We start from the raw sequence: 22,077 nt of genomic DNA on the forward strand, positions 1-22,077 counted from the left end.
TTCAAGGCTTAACTCAAGCAGCTTTCCCAAAGTCACACCATTGACAAATGTCAGAAGCCAAATGATCCCAGGGGTCTCTGTCTTCCAAGTCCATGGTCATCATCTTGAGTGACACTGGCTGAAGACACCTTGCCTGAAGAGCTTTGGGGAGGAGAAAGAGGGCCGTGACTGATATCCATCCTGGTTCTGAGGCCCCGTATCATCTGGTAGCAGCAAAATTTGACTCAAATTGTATAATTAATTCAGACTGTGAACTGCATTAAATGAGACAATAAAGATGTAGAAAATGGGAACAACAGAGGATGGGCAAAACTCTGGACAGAGGTAATCAATTAACATTGGTCCAGTCAATCAAAGAATGTACAGGACTTTTAATGGTCTTTTTGATATGGGGAGTAGCATATAGGTATTCAGTTTGTTTCTTAAAATCTTCCTTCTCAAGAATATACAATGAACATGTATCATAATCAGAAAAAAAAATCACATTTTAATTCCCCTAGTCCCATAGTCTCGGTCAGTTATTCCATACTTTTCCATACTTAAGTCTCGGCTAAAACAAACAAGCAAAACCCGGATTATACATTTGTTTTGCTTCATTATAAGACAGGAAGCAATGTTATAGAAGAGGTTATTCCATGGAAATCAACTCGTATTTCTATGAACCCTAAAATTCTTTGTTACAAGTTTCTTCTTGGTAACTAACTTACCAAGAAGGTGATCTTCAGATGTAAAATTGTCATGCTTTGAAATACAAAACTACTGAATTTACAAGAATTTTTTTCCCCTCCCAACTCAGTTTAACTGAACATGAAACATTAACTAGTTAACTCTACATGGTTCCAAGTCTAATTAGCCAAGAGAGTAAACCACACCGAAATCAAATGCTTTACAAAGAAAGTATCCCATGGTTGGCCACAGATGACATTCCTCTCATCACATAGCAATGAGGCCCACATCCCCTGCACTTGTATCTGAGCAGACTTCGTCCCTGTGTGAGCAACAAAATATGACAGAAATCACGTTGTGACAGTTTCTGGGCCCAGGTTTTAAAGAACTGGCAGTGTCCACCTCCTGTCAATTAAAACGCTCATTCCTAGTTGTCATACTTTGAGGAAGTAACGGAAGGCATGCCCAAAAGGAAGTCTGTGTCAAGAACGGAGTTCTCAGGCTGAACCCCAAATCAACAGCCAGCACCGACTGGCCAGCCATGCAGTTAGCCATGTTGGAAGGGAGTTCTCCTGTCCCACCTGATAAACCCAAGCTGACACCTGAATAGCAAAGACAAGAATTCTTGCCAAGTCCTGCCCACATCGTACATTTGTGAACAAAATAAATAACTTCGATTTTGCCACCAAGTTCTGGGGTATTTGCAAACCCAGCAATAGACCCTGGAGCACACCCTAATCAAAAACTGATTTTCTCAAGTTGAAAGCCTGAACATACCAACCTGCCTCACATTTATATTGATCAAATCTACTATTTGTATGGTTCAAAAAGGTCATGGAGGTCAGAAACAGATGAACAAACACACATAGCCAGGTGCCTGAAAACTCTTCACTGCTTCTTTATTAGGATGCACCCACAGTACAGAACCTCTCACACATCTGTGAAAGGGGAAGGTTACATTTTCCTTTGGGAGCACCTTCATTTTTGTTTCTGTTACCACTCTGAAGAAAGTAAATCATTTCCAAAGAAAGACATTTTAAACTCCAAGTGTTTTTTAAGATTCAGCTTGCATTTTGTTGTGTTTGAAAAGGAAGTAGCATATTTTAGCCAGTGCCAGAAGATTGTTTTGTGGCCTTTTAACTTTCATGTGGATCAGAAGTCTTCACTGTCTGGCTGAACCAGTCTATAATTTTCATATGCAAATTTTCATATCAAAAATGTTTCATTTTTTACCTCTACCCACAAACAGATGCTGTTTAAAAACACACACACACACAACTAAATTTAAAACCAGTCATGAATCACAGCATTTCTAACAGGGAAAATGAACTTTTGCTGCCCTCTCCTGCTAAAACAATGAAATACTAAAATACCAAAAGATGCATGAAGCTAAAGCGAAATCCTCAAACCAAAAGCAATGGACATGTCATTCTCATTATACCTCAATCAAAAATCAGACAACAACCAGAAAATGTATTGGTAATATTTATATTTGAAAGTTCCCCATTGATACATGAGGTCTGGATTACAACTTATATACAATAAGTGATTTCCAAAAAAGTCAAGAAAAGAGAAGGGAAACAGGAAAGACGGGGGAGGGAAGGGAAGGAGTGGGGTAGAAAAGGAAACCTATATTCATAGACGTCATAATCTGGGATGTTTATTTCCAAGAGAGATGCTACTGCTGCAGGCGTGCACAAGAAGCAGCACAAATTAACATTTCACTAGGTTAAAATCTGCTCGGCTTTCTCTCAAGATGCACCATCCTTTTAGAGTTTCAAAATTAAATACTGAGAAATATAAAACGCATTGCCAATATAGCTACTACAAAAATTCTTTGTGGCTCATTCCTTAACTCCACTCAGAGAAGCAGCTGAGCCAGAATATAAAAATAAAAATATCGATGTGCAAATAAAATATCACTGATCATGTCTGGTGCCACCTTTTTTGTTCTAGGTGACTGTCACTTTGTCATAACATTGGTAATAGCATCAAAAGAGAGACTCTATTTCTTGGGCCAGGTCAGTGCATCCAATTGAAGGGAAAAAAACAAAACAGAAGGAAAAAAAAACAAAACACCTCTGAACACTTAAAAATGCCAATAACATCCATACATCTTCCCTTTCCCAACCCACCCCCCCGGCCCCCACAAAAAAATAAAAAAGCTTTTAAAGCTCTAAATATACTTTTTTTTTTCTTTCCATAGTGTGATTGAGCCTAGGGCTATACATTTAAGTATAGCAGGTGCAATTATAAGCAATTCCTGGCTCTGCACCCTGGACTGTCCCACGGATAGAAGGAGGTACAAAATAAATTAAACCCTTCCATTTAGGCAATTGAGCCCAAGATGAAGGAGTATAACCCTGCTTGTGAGTATCCAGAGGCATTGAGGGTATTACTTATATCTCACTTTTTTTGTTTTTTATTTTATTTTATAAAAAACAGATGTTAGGGAGAGCAAAATATAATAAAATTTCAAAGGACAAAAACTAAACACTGAGGGAAAACAACTGGGGACACTTGCACAATGATAAAAGGAATGCATGCTTGATTCAAAGTATGAGATGGGTCAATTCACTCACATGGTTGTTCTAGGCCCACAGCCTAAGGCCTCAGCATCCTTCTAAACCACAGGGTTTTGTTTTTTTGTTTTTCTTCCAAAGACACTCTTAATCCTACCCCTGAAACCAATATGGTAGGGATAAGGTTGGAGTGATCATCACTCACTAACTACAATATTTGCTATTTAAAAAATATATTTATATATAGTTCTGGAAATTAGGAAGCAAACAAAATATAACACAAAGATGCATTTGTCACAATTAACTCAAGTTGCAGCAACAGCAGAAATGTGGGAAAGGACAAAGAGAGAGGGCTGCTGCAAATGCAGCAAGTACGTCCTTAAACATGTCACATAGTGCAACAGTCAGGTTACCTCAGTTACTCTGCGTCACTGGATACAACATGACAAATGTCACATTGTCACTTTCGGTTAAAATAGAAAAGACAGTGTTTCTTCTCAGAAGTTGCCCTATGAATTTTAGACATATATCTATAATAGCTTCTTTAAATATGTCTAAAATTTGGCTTTATTCTTCTCAGTTTGGAATGCTCAACATACGAAATTGACATCAAGGATATCAGTACAGCTTTCACCTTAACTCTGAGGACAGGGTAAGGTGCAATAAAGAATCCTGGTCTTTCTCATTTCAAATGACTGCATTTCATTCTAACGGGCAGAGATATAGTTCATAAACTGGTGACCTTGATAGCAAACAAAAGTTCACATTGTCAAAATTAAATATAAAGCAAAGTCAAAACTCATGGGCTAAAATCAAAAGGGCTGAAGGAGATGGTTTGTTACAAATTTATTTTTATCTTTAGCATTTGAACTTGCACCTTTGCTCCAGCACTTTTAAAGTAAGTTCTTTCATCTTTGGCAGCCTCTGCCAGCTTTACATTGAATCCCCATTAAAGTTCTTTAAAAAAAAAAAATCTATTAATTCCACTAAACCATGTTGTGTTTGATATTGCATATAACTCTTTTACTGCTATTTCTTTTTCAGAATTAACAATGCCAAGTTTTGCTTTTGTTTTACAAAGTTATTGAGATGACAATGTACATAATTGGCTGACTTTTTATGCACAAACTGTGACCTGATAATCCTGAAACACTTGATAGGGGAGAAAGGTCAGCGGCTTCTTTTTTTTTCCTTTTTTCTTATAAAGAATAAAATTGCATATTCTAGCTTATATTTTAAATGGAAGGAAGAAAATATACAAGCCCATATTGATACCATATTTCTATTAAGAGCAACAACAGTTCATATGTTCCTGTTTGCTACTATCACAATTCAACACATGAACGCAGAATCAGCTCCATATCACGAATACTGCTGGAAGGGATGGTTTAGGATTATCAACTCACTGCTGCCATGTCCATAACAAGCAAAAGCATCCTGGAAATAAATCCCAAAACACATATCTTTCAGTACATGATAATGCAACTGCATTAGGTTAAGTACACAATGTACACAAGTTTTATCAGCATTTTAACTCCCCAAGATGTAAGATTCCTCTTTCAAATACAAAGCAGAGAGCCAGTAAGATATACCTATAATACAGCCCTAGATTTTGTGTTTTTTTTGTTTGTTTTCTTAAACAATTTGGTCACAATGCACCTTTGATATAAAAGCATTTTTAAACTTTATTATTAACACTCAGGACATTAGGAATTTCCAGATTTTTTTCAGTAGCATTTGTAGAACCACTTTTGGTAACAAATACAGTAGTTAGGAATACGCATCCAATTCAGAATGCATAATAACGTTTATCCTGAATCCTTTCTGGCTAAAAACAGGGCTGGCGCTGTGATGGGATATAGAACGAGAATCTACAAAAAACACTGTAATATGTTTGTTTGTTTGTTTTCCCCAGAGGCTACATCCTCTTTTTGCTGGAATACTTTATAAATACATATTAAAAAGTAAGGCAACAACTCCAAACAGTCCAAGCTGTTTGCTCAACTCTATTCCCAATTAGATTCACAATCCTGGCAATCAATTTCATGGTTGTACTGTTCGGTGTTTGTCTTTCTTATTTCAAAATGGTCCAAAAGGATGTCTCCTGACATTTCTAAAACATCTCTAGTATGTGTGTTCAATGATGTACATAACTAATACTGGTCAGGTACTGAACCCTATCTTGTCCCAGTGCCTGTTTTCAAAGGATTCAAGACATTGATCTGGATTCACCATAAACTCATGCATGAATCCAAAATTCCCTTCCCTACTATGTTTATCACCTGTTCTCTTTTACTCCTAATTTTAAAACTAAAGGAGTACCAGGACTACCTGGTTACTGGAAAGATGTTCATTCCAGTAAACGAAACTTTTACCACGGGACCTTTATAATTCATAGCCCCATTCCACATTCAACTCATGAAGATGTGCAAAAGGAAAAGATGTCAAATTATAGTCAAGTTATCCAGAGGAGGATGTTATACAAACTTATAAGGAAATGAGAGTCTTTTTTTTTTTCCTTTCTTTACTATAAATACATTTAACAGCTTAGCAGAAAGACAAGCTAAATTGAAGATTGTTCACATTTGAAAATTGTTTCATACTCTCTGCTAATGATAAATAAGGAACTCCCAATAATGGAATTTTAATATAGCAATTTCATCAACAGATCTCTGAAGACTCCTTTTTTTTTTTTAAAAGAGGGTTAGAACAATAATTACGTTTGCCAAGTTCTGAGAAGTCCATCTACTGTCCAAACTTTGGATTGAAGTCCTTATTTTTTTTTCTTTACTTAGAGACAGGTATATACAGTGCTGTTGTAATAATGAAACAAATGTGAAATCTACTGTAAGGTTGCACAATACAGAACACTGTGGCTCCATCTCCTACGACATAAACGTGTGACTCCACAGGTTAGTGATGGTGGTGGTGCTGCTTTCGTTAAGTCGGAATTATCCCATCACGTCTAAGACCTCTCTTTAACTCCAGGTCCTCCAGTTTTTTCCACAATTCTTCACGTTCCTTTTCTTTCTTTTTCTCACTGGGGAAAAAAAAAATAGAATATAAGGTAAACAACTGAGAAAGTTTAAAAAGATTATCCAACAGTAACTGCCCCTTTGACATACTTTAACCCAGTCTTTTTAAATATCTCTGAAAACTCTGGCATTAAACTTGTAGGTGTTTCATCTTTTTGGTTTTCTGCTTTTTTTTTTTTCCTTGACACATATATAGAAACAACACAGTAGGAAATGACAAGAATATTTTAAGATTTCATTTCACATTAGTATTCCTTTACACTTAGCTTAATAAGGAAGATTAACTTCCAAAATACCAAGAAAAAAAATAATCAACATTTATAAGTATCTGTTACCCTAAATCCAATGGCATATTAGTCATTTTTACTTTGGGTCTAGTTCAAATCTGATTTTCTTTTTATCTCTGAAGTTTCTCAAAGGGGTTGCTAGAGATGACACTGATATAGAGAACACAGTAGGTCAAGAAAACATACTTCCTCTTTATTATGGTCCATTTTTTCTACATTATATGTATGTAAAGTCTTTAGCAGAATCTTGTTCTTAAAAATATCAAACCAAAGAAACCAAATAATGAATTTATTTTATACCTATATATAAAATTAAACATCCTTTCTTCTAACAATTTGTTTTAATTCTCAACAGAACTTTGTTGATATTATCAGTTATTAAATTTTTAATGTTCCAAGCCTTTGAATTTGGCTCAATATCAATTTGTGAATTACAGACTTCAGATTTCACTGTTTGGTTAAAATTTCCCCAAAAACTAGATGCTCAAAATAGGGTAAGTGAATTTTATTTTGCCAAGGACATTTTTAGATTACCATACTTTGTTAACTTTAATAACTATGAAGTAGTAAGTACGGAATCCAGGAATACATGGCTCCACTATAAATTCATATTTATTAAAAATAACTCACTACCCTGTTCCAAGTTTCTTCATGTTGTGATGAACCAGTAAACAGCAGACCTGATAATATTTGTGAATCCATAAATTCAGATAATTCCTAAAAACAGGGGCTCTACTTCACTTGGGAAGAATTTGACTTCACTTAGCAAGACTTTTGTACTTCACTGTAGTACAGTATATTTATTCAGGGAAGGAAATCCACATAAGTGAAATGTATATATAATTCCACTGCCTTGTATTTTTTAAGTCATTACCAGTTTTTTAAGTTGTACTGATTATCTACAGCAACAGAAATTAATCTTTATCTCCCCCGCCGAAATAGCTCTAGAAATATCTAAAGACTTTTTTACATCCCCATTCCAGCATTTTATAATTAGTATTTTGGCAATTTAAGCCTTGTTTACTGCAACTAGTTTTAACTGGTTCAAATACACTTGACACAACACAAATTTTAGTAGGCATAAGAGTTTTTCAAACAATTACCTACTTGGTAACTTTGACCCTGAAAAATTTTATTTATAGGGCAATAATTCTCCAACCATTATGGATTCTAGATACCTAACTGCAAAGCAAAACTGGTCAATTATCACTTTGGTTTCTCAGTACAATCTGGGGATAACATTAGGCCCATCTAGAGATGTATTTATTTATTATTGGCTGTGCTGGGTCTTCGTTGTCCTGCAAGCTTTTCCCTGGTCATGGTGAGCGGGGGTTTCTCTTTGTTGTGGAACAGGCTTCTCAATGCAGGGGCTTCTCTTGTTGCAGAGCACAGGCTCCAGGCACTTCGGCTTCAGCAGATTCAGCATGTGGGCTCAGTCACAGTGATTCGGGTTCTAGAGGGCTGGGCTCAGTAGTTATGGTACACGGGCTTAGCTGCTCTGCGGGATGTGGGCTCTTCCTGAACCAGGGATCAAACAGGTTTCCCTGGCACTGCAAGGCAGATTCTTATACAATGGCCTCCCAGGAAAGCCCAACATTAGGTCTAAATAAATGTTATCATAGAATACGGATTTGAAAGTAAATTCTGCTGATCCTGCTGAGTTTCAATGCATATTGAGCTTTTTACTTGGAAGAGGAGGAAGATAGGAAGCAAGGGCTTTAGAGACTTTATTCAACTAAAAAACAACTTCAACATATGTTAGGTTCTTACTGCCCTAATTTGCAGTTTAAATGAAGAGCTGACATGATTAACACTCATAATCTTGTTACTGAGGCATTTCACCAATCTTTGATCAAGAGTTGTATAGCAGTCAATGCAGTCTACCCTATGGGGCTTTTCTTCTAGGTAAACTTTTTGCTGAGTTATCATACATCTTTTATATTGACAGCTTTATCTTCGAAAACCCTAAGTATTTCTGATATAGCTTCTGTCACCCCTATTTTTTCCCACTTTTCTCTCTCTCTGTAGGTGGCAGTTTAAAACTTCACTTAGCTGTCATACTAGGGATAATGTGAAACTCGCTGTTACAATTTCACAGAGCACTAATGTTGACATATGTATCCATCAGTGTTAGTTACTTATTCCACCCACCATTTTCAGATTTGTAATACTAAAAAAATGTTGATCTGAACTACAACAGTTACTAACTTCTTGCCTTCTAGAAAAACATCCTCTTTTCATTTCTTGTCAGGACTCTTTGTGACCCATGCACTGTAGCCCACCAGGCTCCTCTGTCCATGGGGATTCTTCAGCTAGGAATACTGGAGTGGGTTGCCATGCACTCCACCAGGGGAATCTTCCCAACCCAGGGATCGAACCCAGGTCTCCCACACTGCAGGTGGATTCTTTACCATCTGAGCCACCAGGGAAGCTCTTGTCAGACAATACAAATCTCTTTAGTCTCTTTTTCTCTTCCTATATCCACAAAAACCCAGTATTTCCATCTACTAAGTATACCCTTGTATAGCTCATTAGACAAAATACTATAGTTCTTAAATAATCCTTCTGTCATTAAGAAAGTCCACTCACTATAAATCACTTTAAAACACCAGACTGTCATAGTCAGCTTCATAGTGTCTATTTGCTGTTAATTTTATCTTTTTCAAGAGTCTGGCCTATTTAGTTTAAATGATAAATGATCATAAAACAATTTTGAAATTCAATAAAAATGAACGAAATTAATTCAAATGATTTGAATATTTTAGAAATAGGTCTTCAGTAGTCTTAATGGATTTCTACAGATTTAATCCTTATTCAACTAGGAAAATAAAAATGGGTTTTTAGTTACTATAAAAAGAAGGATATTAGGTACAATGCACTCCTTAATGGTATATCACAGTATGAAAATTTGCCCTGTATTTCCTTCACTTAAATAACATTTTTTAAAGATTTTAAGTTTGAAACATGGAGGGTTATTATAAATCTAATGATTTGCAACAACTACAAATAGAGTAAATTAAAAATTCTTTAAGTCTGGTACAACATATCTAATAACTGATTTTTACCTCAACGTGGTATTAAAAAAACTCAAGTCTCTTCTCTCTACTATTAAACACTTTTCATATGCCATAAAGTTGCTCTTGTATACCACATCCTGGTCATTTTTTAAAAAATCACTATGACGATCCTCTGTCCCCTGCCACCAAACCTTTCCCTTTATTGCTCCTTTTATCTAAAATCCAAGTAACATATTAAAAATCAGGTAAAGGTGCAAGGGAACCACAGACAGCTTTTCTCAAGAGGTTTAGCCAGGTCCTGAGTATGAACACTGGGATCCTTGAAGGTCTACGGTTTTATAATATACACAAGCTGACATTTTCTTCTGGATGAGAAAAGTTAGCCCAGCAGTTCAACTGCTAACGAGCTCTCTAGACTTTCCTCAACCTCTCCAAGTACATCAAGTCGGGGTCTGAGAGGGTGGAGCCCTCATGAATGGGATTAGTGCTCTTATAAAAGAGACCCCACAGAGATCCCTTGCCCCTTCCACCTTGTGAAGACATAGTGAGAAGGAACCAGCTCTGAACCAGAAAGAGGGCCCTCATCCAACCATGGGGGCACCATGCTCTTGGGCTTCTGGACTCCAGAACATTTTAGTTGTGTGGAAGCTACCCACAAGATACCTATAATGTGGTATAGCAGCCCACACAGACTGAGACACATCTTTTGGAAAGTTGAATATACTGAATAAAAAATAACAAAATTGAAGAATCACGTAAATGAAATCAAGAAAGATCCATGAAACCAGAAGCATTTATTATAATGAATTCAAATGGTTTCTGCTCCCTTTTGACCTTAAATGTATCAAGATTTGCATAATACTCTTTACCTCCTTGTTCTTTCACTGCCCTCTAAATCACAGGAATGTGCTGGGTTCTAGTATAGAAAGTTAAGTTCTGGGTCAAAGAGCTAAACAAAAAACATGCCCCATCTCTCTTGCTGCTGGAGTGAAGGACAAATCAGCCCAATGCTAGTTCAGAATGGGAGTGAATCCAGATGGCTAATGACCTGATGGGTCCCCTTATGTGATCCTGAAGCACCAGTTATGCGCCAGGCTTCTAATCTGGATGCAGAGGGGAAGGGAAGGAGGAAAGCAGCCTTAACCAAAGTGACACTTTGTTACCCAGTGGCACACTAATAAAGACAGAGCTAATGCACACGCAAAAATGAATATGGAAATAAAATCGTGCTGCTTAGGATTTCAGGTACAACTAGGCAAATTCAGCAAAGAGCAAGGAAAGAACTCAATAGCTTTATGTGCAGCTGACAAAAAAGCTTTAAAAAGTTACCGCTGACGATCTGACTTGTATGTGGCTGTCAGCTCATCAAACATGGTGCTGTTCATTTCCATAAACGCCTTCAACACATTGTACACTAACGCCACAATAGCCCTGGAAGCAGAGAGAAAGGAACATGTTGGTTAGTCCTACATAATGGGTTGCTGCCTGAAGAAAATGGATGTACAACCTTTACCTGAGTGAGCTCCTCACACTGCAGAGTCTCCATCCCATTTTTAGTTACAACAACTAGAAATGACCTACAATCCATTTCCACATGAAGAGAGCTACATTCTTTAGACAAGAGAACCTTTCTAAGGGATTGGCAGGATTAGAAAAAGAAAATCTAATTTTGCCCTTCTAATCATTGGTACCCAGAACAGACTTGCCTATCACTTGTTAATTTCAATTAATACAAAGGCAAGTATAAAAATAAAGCAACTTCACCCTAAAAATGAACACTTGTGGCAGGACCAACCTTTGAGACCTGAATTTGCATAGAATTTTATTTTTAAAGTGATAATATACATAATTCATCAAAATCAAAGGCTGTTCCCATGGTAACAAATTTTATATATCTATAATTCATATTCAAAGATGATACCAGGCCCCTGTAAGTTGGGCAGCTTAATATGAGTTACATTTCTAGTGGTGATTTGCATCAGTCCTCCTGCTGACTCAACGCACAGGCTGAAAGTAATTGGCTAACTGGTGATCGCTGCTATCAGTGATGGAACACTAATCAGCTCAAGAGCCAAATGGCTGCTTTTGGCAGTGTGAGGACTCTGCCATGATGAGCTTAGTATCTTCAGACTAGAATCTAAATAACACTTCCCTGTGCAAAGCTATACAATATTTCTTCCATTTTGCATGTTTTCCAACACCACTGAAAAAGGCATTCCTTGGGTGTGAAGTTTCTAAAACATTTTAAAGTGGATTTACTGTGTTGCTTCTGCCCCTGTGTTTATTAAAAGAGAAACTTCAGCTGTCTTTTGTTGAAAAGACCTTCTCAGATATGACAGTGATGGAGCTGTGATGGAGAAAAGGCAAATACAGTCTGCTGAGAGGTTAAGGACACATGCTAGAACCACTCTCTAGGTTCTCAAGAGGCTATCTGCATAATGAGATTTAACGGTTTGCCAACTCTTATATTTTTATAAGCTTTAGTCACAAATTTGACAAATGTGAAAAGTGAAAAATTTGATATTTTATAGTTGTATGCAAAACTTGTAGACAAACTATGGAAATACCGAATTATATTTGATTTTTAATGCCACAGTCAATTTTCTTTCTATGTCATAGAGAAATAGATAAAGTCATTCAAACACAGAATGCTTTAACTTTCATAAGATTAGATGATAAAAAACATTCAAAAATGTTTTTTCCCTCTACAGAACATGTATAATGACTGAGTGGGTTTTTAAAAAATGGATCTTGCTAAAATGCAAATCAATTCAGACCACTTCCCTTCCTTCAACTCTCTAGTGTTTCCTTGTTGTTTATTTGGTGAAGCCTCACGTAGGTACTCCTCTACTTTCTGACCCAATCTTCCAGCAAAGTTCTCAAATGACCACGTGCTTCAGCTCCCCCACAATCACAGGTCTCAGAACATGACAGGTGCTTCTTACCTTTTGTGCCTTTTTAGGTGACGGGTAAACCCACTATCTGAATGGGCTACCCCCACCCCATCCACTTGCCCAATTCTTTTAAGATTCAGCATGAGCATCATCACCCCCATCAATATACAAATTTCTCCACTTGATCCAGGGCATCCCCAAAAGATCTTAGCAATATTCAAAGACAGGTTAAGATGCCCTCAAGTAAACAGGTATGTGAACATAACAACACTCAAAATACTGTTTTATAAAAAATCTGTTTACTTGTGGGTCTCCCCAATCAGTCAGTGAATTCCTAAAATGTAGACATTTTACCTTTTCACACGCGTATCTTCAGCATCACGCACAACATCTGACACACAGCATGCATACAAGACATTTTATCAAGCAAAAGAGAAGGAAGAAGGAAGAGAGGCCAAAGGAGAGGAGGAGAGGGAAAGATGGAAGGAGAGAGGGAGGTATGGAGAGAGTGGGGAGGAAGGAAGGAAGAGGAGAAGGGGAGGAGGGAGGGAGGAAGAAAGAGAAGGAGAGGGAAAACTGAAAACTTACGGATTCCAATGTTCTTTTGAAATCCTATAAAGACTGGAAAACATGATGGGAAGGATGACGTTAGAGTTTTCTTCTATCAAACTCATGATGTATTCATTATTCCAATAATAGAGTGCCCTTTCTGCCACCTTTGAGAAAAGAAAAAGAAAATGTTAACAGATAGAAAAAGACAAAGATAAAACAAAATTATAACCTCTTCAAAAAAAGTATTTTATGACTATTTTAGTATCATTCAAACAAGTATAAAATTAAGTATTAATCACACTTTACATTTTTGTGGGTTTAAAATCTTTCACAAAGTTCCAAACTGGTTCATCAATTTGGGGAAGAAAAAGAAGATCTGCTACCTGCTTATTTTTATTCTCCTTTTAACACATTTATTCTCCTGATTCCACATTTTCCCTACACAGCTCGCAAGCATCAGACACCTTCACCCTGCTTCTAAATGCCATGCTGTTTCCCCATCACTTTAATTCCCTTCCTGGCTCACCTCTTTCATCCCACACAGTTCAGATCAACCACAGGGCCCAGCACGTAGCTGGCCTTCAGTCAATAGCTGCTGTAGAAAACTCAGCTGCCCATCTCTGCAGAGCAGGCGCATTTGCTAAACACCTCCTTTGGTCAGAGACTCTGCCCAGCCTGCAGGCAGAATGTGTTATCCTTACCACCATCCGAGGAGTGGGTACTACTGTTCAAACGAGGGCTCTGAGGTTCAGAGGGATGGGGAGCCTGGCTACAGTCACACTGCTTGTCAGTGATAAACGGAGACGTGAGTCTAGCGCCCAGGCTCCTTCCAGAGTTCATTTCTGGTCCCCTCCTTTGAACTGGGTAAGTCAGGAGGAAGTCACTCAGTTTTGGACTTAGGGATACTGGCTGTATGTACACACACTTGCTATCTCAAAACTTTTTTTTTCTGACTGCCACATTTACCAACTGACTCTCTGAACTCAAAGGAATGCTTCAAAGAAAACCTAAAAACTCTAAAAAGCAATCTAAGATAACAATAATAATTCGAGTAAACCAAAGTCTCAAAAAAAAAAAAAAACACTAAAAACTGTAAGAGTAGTTATATGGGGAAAGGAAAAGAGTTGCTTCTTTCATTTACACAGATTAAGAAATTATGCTTCATTTAAATACATTTAATAAATCTGTCCCCACCCCCTGCACAAAACTCATTTGCTGAAGCCCTAACCTCTAGGGTGAGTGCATCTGGAGATAGAAGATAACTAAGGTCAAAAGAGGTCATATGGGGGAGGCCCTAATCAGATAGGCTTGGAGACCTTCTATGAAGAGGAAGCGTGAGATTTGATTCTTTCCTCAAGCATGCAGCAAGGAAAGACCATGTGAAGACACAGTGAGAAGATGTACAAGCCAGAAAGAGCCCTCCCAGCAGCAGACCATGCCGGCACTCTGATCTCAGACTTCCGGCCTACAGAACTATGAGGGATCGATTCCTATCGCTGAAGCCACACAGACATATGTGTACTCAAGTCATGTCCAACTCTTTGTGACTCCATGGACTGTAGCCCATCAGGCTCCTCTGTCCACAGGGTTTTCTAGGCAAAAATACTGGAGTGGGTTGCCATGCCCATCTCCAGAGGGATCTTCCCAACCCAGGCATCAAACCCACGTCTCTTGCATCTCCTGCACTGACAGGTGGATTCTTTACCACTAGCACCACCTGGGAAGCACTGTGGAAGTCTGCTATGGTCTAAATGTGTCCTCCACAACTCCTACATTGAGATCCTAGCTTCCAAAGATGATAGAATTAGTGCCTTTTCAGAGAGACCCCTGAGAGCTCCCTAGCCCCTTCTACTACATAAGGATACAGCAAGAAGTCTGTGACCCAAAAGAGAGCCCTCACCCAAACATGCTGCTACCCGATCTCAGAGTGCCAGCCCCTGGGACTCTGAGAAAAGTTTTCTGTTGTTCATAAGCCACCCAGTCTGTGGTATTTTGTTAAGTAGCCCTAAGACACAACCCCAGTGGATTAAGACACTCTGTCTCCTTCGATGCTTCTGAGCTTCACTTGAGTCTAAGTCTTCCTGATAATGCTCATTTGGAAAGAGATTCCTGCTCTTTGCTCTCCACTACCCCCAAACACATAATAAAAACTGAAAAATAAGGTAAACGATCCAAGTATTTGAGCACCACAGACCATGTGTAATATGTAAAACATCTACAAAGGGTCCTGCATTTTTAAAGAAATCTAGACATGTGTCCGGAGAAGGAAATGGCAACCCACTCCAGTGTTCTTGCCTGGAGAATCCCAAGGACAGGGGAGCCTGGTGGGCTGCCGTCTATGGGGTCGCACAGTCGGACACGACTGAAGTGACTTAGCAGCAGCAACAGACATGTGTCATATCATCTGAATGTGATGGTTCATGGAATGGTTTCTATTTTTTTTTCTTGGCTCTGTGGTACAACTGCAAGATTAGATTACTGACTTGACATACTAAAGATGTCTTTGGGTCAAAAATTAGAACAACAGCCAGTGTCTCTAACTATGCAAGATAATAACAGCTCAGAGGGAAGTGTACCATCAAGTCCATCATGCTACTAGTGGGGCTTTGTACTGCCAACTGTGATCTGAACAATCTCTTCCAAGCAAGAGGCAGTATATAGAGTCAACTCTCTAGGTCTGTGATTTGGACCTTTGATGAGACAACCAAATTATAAAACCTAATCACCCAGGATCACCTTCTTCTCTCCAGTGTGGGTCCCATAGCACAACTAAAATGGCCCCAGCGGAGGAAAGGGTGGCCCAGCTCACCTTCCCTGCAATCTCTCTGAGTGGCCACAAGGAGGCAGACTGGGGCCACAGGAAGGTCACAGCTTTCACAGGAAGCTGTGCCATGTGACTCCTCACTCCCTCTCAGCTTGGGAACTTCAACAAATCATTTTCTGAACTGCCTTTTCCTCATCTAGAAAGTGGAGGGGGGAGTCTCACAGGATAATATGAAGTTCAGGAAACATCTAACACAGTAAAGAAGATCAGCATTCTTTTTCTCTCTTAAGCTTTATTCACCATTCACTTACACACCATAGGAGCCCTACCTGTCCACCTTTTTCAACCCTTTTATTTGAGACAAGTTATTGTACCACTGTGAAGGTCAGTGTTTACATCTGTAAAAATCAGGATGCCCTGCCTGTAGAGTGGTCGTGAGAATTCAAGTTACTGGACAGAAAGCACCATCACAGTGGATGTCATGTAGCAAAGAGTTCAAGATGAAGGTGGTGATTATCAAAAGTATTATTATCGTGTGGAAAAACAGCCAATAAAAACAAGTAGCTGGTGTCCATTACATTTCTTTCAATAGAAATAAAACTTGACCAAAATAATACATGTTGTACAAGCCACTCTGGCTCATGCCCTCTTTTTAACTAACCTGAAAATGGGGGCTAGACACACACTTGGCGATTTGTTTAAACAACGGTTCTTGGATTTTAACAAATTGCGAAGGTTCAATCACATCCAGTATTTCTTCCAGCTCCCCAAGGAACATGACCTAGAAGTACATGCAAAACACCAAGTGTCAGGTGCTTGATTAAAAAATCCCTACGGACAATGAGGAAAATAAGAGTTTTTGCATGGCTTTAATATAACGAAAATTTATGCATAAAATCAAACATGAACAAATCAGAATTTAACTTATGTTAGATGTTTATTTCATAAGAAAATCACCAGAGGGTGCTTGTTAAGAACAAATTTCCTACAGCATTGAAGATGTGACTCTATTTACTTTGGAAAAAATACTCTATGCGCTACCTCGACTCCACAGAGCAGCGGGGTACTTACACACTGCAGCGGGGCCCTGGGAAACGGGGTGTCCCTGGGGGGCTTGCCTCCCCTCTCCATATTCTTAAAACGGTGGGCGAGTGGCCCCCTTGCATGATGGACAAAGTCCACAGCGGCTCATGCAGATATTTGCCAAACATTTACAGTCCGTGCCATGAGCTAGGAGCTCCTCTAGGAGACACCAGTTCACAGAACATACAAAGTCAGAGACACCAATGCACAGATTCAGTCACAGACAGATGCCACTTTAACTCCTCAGCACACGCAGACCCATTCTCCACGCTCAGACGTACATATGTACACACTAGCTCACTACTGAGCACAATGAATCTGGTTGCCTCAGTACCCTGTGCTTCCAAACCCAGCTCTTAGATCACACAATGGGGCCAAATCAATAGTACAGTCGGTTGCTTTAAATATAATGGGAAACTGACAGAAAAATAAAAACCAAAATGATTTTCCTATTTAGGTATGAAGAAATGACTGCCTAGAAAAAACTTAAGTATACAATTAAAATATGAAAAATGATCTTTTCATATCTTAAGATGCATCTGGGTAGCAATGACTAGTTTAATTTTACCTAACAGGTATTAAGAAATTAGAAGAGTTTCTGAAAATGTGTAAAGTAGGGCTTTGGCCAATTGAAGCTGATTTGAGAAGGAGGGTGTTTCCATCAAAAGTGAAATATAGTCGAGCCTTGCCATTTGTTAAGAAACATTCTGAATTTCTTCTAAAACACTCTCCAAATATAAAACCAACTGCTGACCTTTGTTTCTGGACCCTTTTCCACATGGTTTCTAACCTTTAAGAAAAGGTGGTATAGATCTGGCGCTCAGCTAGGCTCACTTCGCAAAGAGACTCGCTTCCGCCACAACCTCACACTGCACATGCCCAGTGAGGTCTTGGCAAAATTACAAATGATTATAAATCAGAGATTTCCAGGGCCACTTGTGAACAGCTGAAACTAAAGGTCTGCAATATATTTTAAGATTGTGCATAGTAAGATCTCACCCATATGATGCTTTCAAGTGGGTATCTGGGCAGGTTGCTACAGCATCTATCAACAGTGACAGCAAAGCCTCCATACTCTGTAGGTGGTCACTAGGAAGCGGACATCAGTGAACAGACCAGGATAAGCCCAGGGTGCAGGAATCGGGGGGGCGGGCTCTGGCCTAACCACCTAACTTAGTGTACCCAGGAAGGCTACTTAACCTCTAAATATCAATTTCATAACTAGTAAAATGAGAATATTGACAGCCCTGCCTTATTCTGAGGTTACCATGAGGATTAGCTAAGATAATGCATTTTTACAGACGCCTATTATCTCAGTGCTCTAGTAAGTTATTAACACACTGACACTGAACACTTACCTCTTTTTGACTACATGTTTTGGGCCAAAATTTCATTAATCCCCTAATAACCTAAAATGAAAAGGAGAAAAACAAATTGCACTTAATTTTTCTTACATACTCCATAAAAAGTGGTTTTTCTGAAGTTTTTTAAAATTATGAAAAAAATACTTACTGGTTCTGTGAGTGAAGGATCTTTCTCCAGAAACTGTACTATGCAATATGCCAGCTGGAAAAACAAGCAAACACAAGACAAAATTAGAAATTCTACTTTACAATATTGTAGTGGTTTTTGCCATACATTGACATGAATCAGCCATGGATTTACATGTATTCCTCATCCGATCCCACCTCCCACCTCCCTCTCCACCCCGATCCCTCTGGGTCTTCCCAGAGTAATTAGCCTCCAACTAATAAAAATAAATGGGAAAAAAAAAAAGAAATTCTATATACTCAAGGCTCAAAGATGTATTATTAAAAAGCCCTAAAAAGCTTCCAGAGTCTGGTTTTAATAACTTCATATTCAATTCATTTAAAAAATAAAATACATATAAAGAAAAATAAGAAGCTACTTTTTCAACTCAAAGATTGACACTAATAAGGTTCCAGGGAAATTTTTTTAAAAAGAATGTGGGGACATGAAGTAGTCAGTTAATGAAAAGCAGAGGTGAAATACCACATCCAGTATATTCTTTTTTTTTTTTTCCAGTATATTCTTAAAGTATCTCGTCTACATAGAGTTTGAGCTACATCTCATGGGTTTCTTTTCTCTTTGCTGGAACATTAACGATATGGGGTTTTACTGGGGTTCCAGAGAGTCCTATCTGAGAAGAAGGCACTTCACTGGAAACACTGCTGACCGCCTGAAATGGCACGTGCAAGCTGAAACAGTTTCATGGAAAGATTTAAAAGGTTGTACCTGCCATGGATAGAACCCTGAACAAACAAGAAGAGTTCTACATCTGATGCTAACTCACCAAGGTAAGAATTTTATTTAAATGATCATGAAGCGTGATATCCTATTTCAAAAACTCAAGGCAAGATCAGCAAAGGGGCTCGGAAAGATTCTTGGACAAGAAATTCACTCTTGTGAAACATTTTGATGGTGTTCTAAATTAGAAGCATATGGACTAATTTTTCCTCGAAACACACTATTTCACATTTAAACAGGAACACTACTCTGAAAGATGTGTTACATTTTTATGAAAACTCAAAACATTCCCATTACAGGGAGGGGGTATGTCAAAGGTTTGAAATGCTAAAATTAAAATGCCATGATATCATAAATCTACCTCCTAGTGACATGCTTACCATGCAAGGCAGTGTTAGCAGGGAAATTAGAATGGGGGGACTACACAGGGTATGCTTTTTAAAGTAATGGAGGCTAAAGTGCAAATACTGACTGATTTGTTTTCTTGTGAGAGTGTCATCTGTATAGAGAAGGTGAGAAAGAAATGGTGAATGAACTAGAAGAGGGGGTAAAAAGAACGAGGATAGACTAACGCAAGATGAGGATGGGCTAAAAGATTTGAGAACATTCCAAAATGATTACATTCATCCAAAGGTTTAAATCTGAAAAGCCCATATACATGTTTATCACATGCAACCTGCTGAATATATGATTGTGAACTTGGGCAACTATCTAAGTTCTCTCTGTAAGACGAGATGATTAAGCAACTGCTGTTCCCACTTAAGAAATAATTCCCATGATTCTCCTATACACAGGCAAATAGATACACATTTTATTTGCTTTGGGGAATATTTTTAACTTTCACAAGCCTTTTGTTTAAATTAAGTAAATAACAAGAACAACAAAACACTGGGTTTACAAAATTTATTGTGCTTCCAAAAGTAGTTGTACAAAATTCTACCTGGGCATGGAAGAGTGACAGGCTCCTGACAGTGTGCAAAGGAATCAACACTTTCACCAGGAACTGTTTGTGTTCTGCCTTAAGAGGTAAAGCAAAGCCATTGATAATACTAGGAAAAAGAAAAGAGACATGAATTAGTGACATGACCACAACAAGCTAAATTGAGATGCTATTCTTGTGAGATCAGGCTATATCTTAATCAGGTTATGTTTGATCCAGAACAAACCAAAACCCACCCCAGTGGCATTCAAGTCCTCTCAGTTGCTTTAAAGAATATCTTTAAGTAGAAAGAGAATTTAAAAGAAGGAAATTTGCTTCTGATCTCCCAGCAAAGGCTCTTGAGCTTTTACACTTAGATGCATAGTTTCCAAAAGCTTTTGTAACAACAACTCTTTATTTTTCCTTCCCTCTTATCCTTCCCCAAATAATCACCAGCCTGGTTCACTGAAGACCCTTTCCATTTCCAGACAGTGTTCCTTCCCATCCCTGAAATCTGCTCATGCCAAGAATACCCCAAGGTATAAAGCCTACCCGTGGGAAGTCCGAAAGGGAACCAAGTGATTCCACCTTCTCTCTCTCCTCATATCAGGAGGACAGACTAAGTAATCACAGTGTCCGGCTACATTAGACTCCCTTGTGTGTGGAAACCCAACCACAGCTGTCTCTCCCCAGTTCACCTCACTACTCCAGGCGTCAGCTGATCAAGAACTACACCTGGTACACGGACCCTTTGAACATGGCAATCTTTCTAATTTTTTAAAAAATAATGTATTTATTTATTTTTGGCTGTGCTGGGTCTTCCTTGCTGTGTGCGGCATTTCTCTAGTTGCAGTTAGCGGAGGCTACTCTTGGTTGCAGTGCATAGGCTTCTCTTCGTGGTGGCTTCTCTTGTTGCGGAGCACAGGCTCTGGGTGTGCAGCCTTCAGTACTTGTAGCACGGGGGCTCAGTACCTGCAGCTTGTGGGCTCAGGAGTTGTGGCGCACAGGCTTTAGTTGCCCGCACCACGTGAAATCTTCCCAGACCAGATCAAATCCACATCCCCTGCACTGGCAGGCAGATTCTCAGCCACTGTGCACCAGGGATGTCCCTCTAATTTATTATAAACCTGCTTTAGAAAATGATCACAGAGAAACGAAACTGACAAGAAGATGTTTGAGCAACTGGTCTGACGGTGATTAGATGAATAACGAATAAACTGTTGGCTCTTTCTGTCATTCCAAAATAATTCAGTTCAGTCGCTCAGTTGTGTCCAACTCTTTGAGACCCCATGAATCGCAGCACGCCAGGCCTCCCTGTCCATCACCAACTCTCAGAATTTACTCAAACTCATGTCCATCAAGTCGGTAATGCCATCCAACCATCTCATCCTCTGTCATCCCCTTCTCCTCCTGCCCCCAACCCCTCCCAGCATCAGGGTCTTTTCCAATGAGTCAACTCCACATGAGGTGGCCAAAGTATTGGAGTTTCAGCTTCAGCATCAGTCCTTCCAATGAACACCCAGGACTCATCTCCTTTAGGATGGACTGTTGGATCTCCTTGCAGTCCAAGGGATTCTCAAGAGTCTTCACCAACACCACAGTTCAGAAGCATCAATTCTTTGGTGCTCAGCTTTCTTCACAGTCCAACTCTCACATCCATACATGACTACTGGAAAAACCATAGCCTTGATTGGAGGGACCTTTGTTGGCAAAGTAATGTCTCTGCTTTTTAATATGCTGTCTAGGTTGGTCATAACTTTCCTTCCAAGGAGTAAGCGTCTTTTAATTTCATGGCTGCAATCACCATCTGCAGTGATTTTGGAGCCCAGAAAAATAAAGTCTGACACTGTTTCCACAGTTTCTCCACCTATTTCCCATGAAGTGATGGGACCAGATGCCATGATCTTCTGTTTCAGAAAATAATGATTTTCTGAATGTTGAGCTTTAAGTCAACTTTTTCATTCTCCTCCTTCACCTTCATCAAGAGGCTTTTTAGTTCCTTTTCACACTCTGCCATAAGGGTGGTGTCATCTGCATATCTGAGGTTATTGATATTTCTCCCGGTAATCT

At 38.8% G+C, this 22,077-nt stretch overlaps 1 protein-coding gene across 2 annotated transcripts in view; it reads right to left on the bottom strand.

Annotated features, from left to right (window-relative positions):
- Positions 1-1,540: 1,540 nt before the first annotated feature.
- PPP2R5E (protein phosphatase 2 regulatory subunit B'epsilon) overlaps positions 1,541-22,077 on the bottom strand; it is a 150,386-nt gene continuing 129,849 nt past the window's right edge. For both annotated transcript variants that reach the window (XM_065940140.1, XM_065940139.1), the window contains exons 8-14: positions 20,029-20,137; positions 18,333-18,386; positions 18,179-18,229; positions 16,399-16,518; positions 13,010-13,137; positions 10,857-10,958; positions 1,541-6,228 (exon numbers count right to left, since the gene is read on the bottom strand). In XM_065940140.1, coding sequence (XP_065796212.1) covers positions 6,129-6,228; positions 10,857-10,958; positions 13,010-13,137; positions 16,399-16,518; positions 18,179-18,229; positions 18,333-18,386; positions 20,029-20,137 — 664 coding nt within the window. In that variant the 3' untranslated portion in view covers positions 1,541-6,128. The remainder of the gene's footprint in view (positions 6,229-10,856; positions 10,959-13,009; positions 13,138-16,398; positions 16,519-18,178; positions 18,230-18,332; positions 18,387-20,028; positions 20,138-22,077) is intronic.

This window comes from Muntiacus reevesi, chromosome 7, assembly GCF_963930625.1.
Source record: "Muntiacus reevesi chromosome 7, mMunRee1.1, whole genome shotgun sequence".
NCBI lineage: Eukaryota > Metazoa > Chordata > Mammalia > Artiodactyla > Cervidae > Muntiacus > Muntiacus reevesi.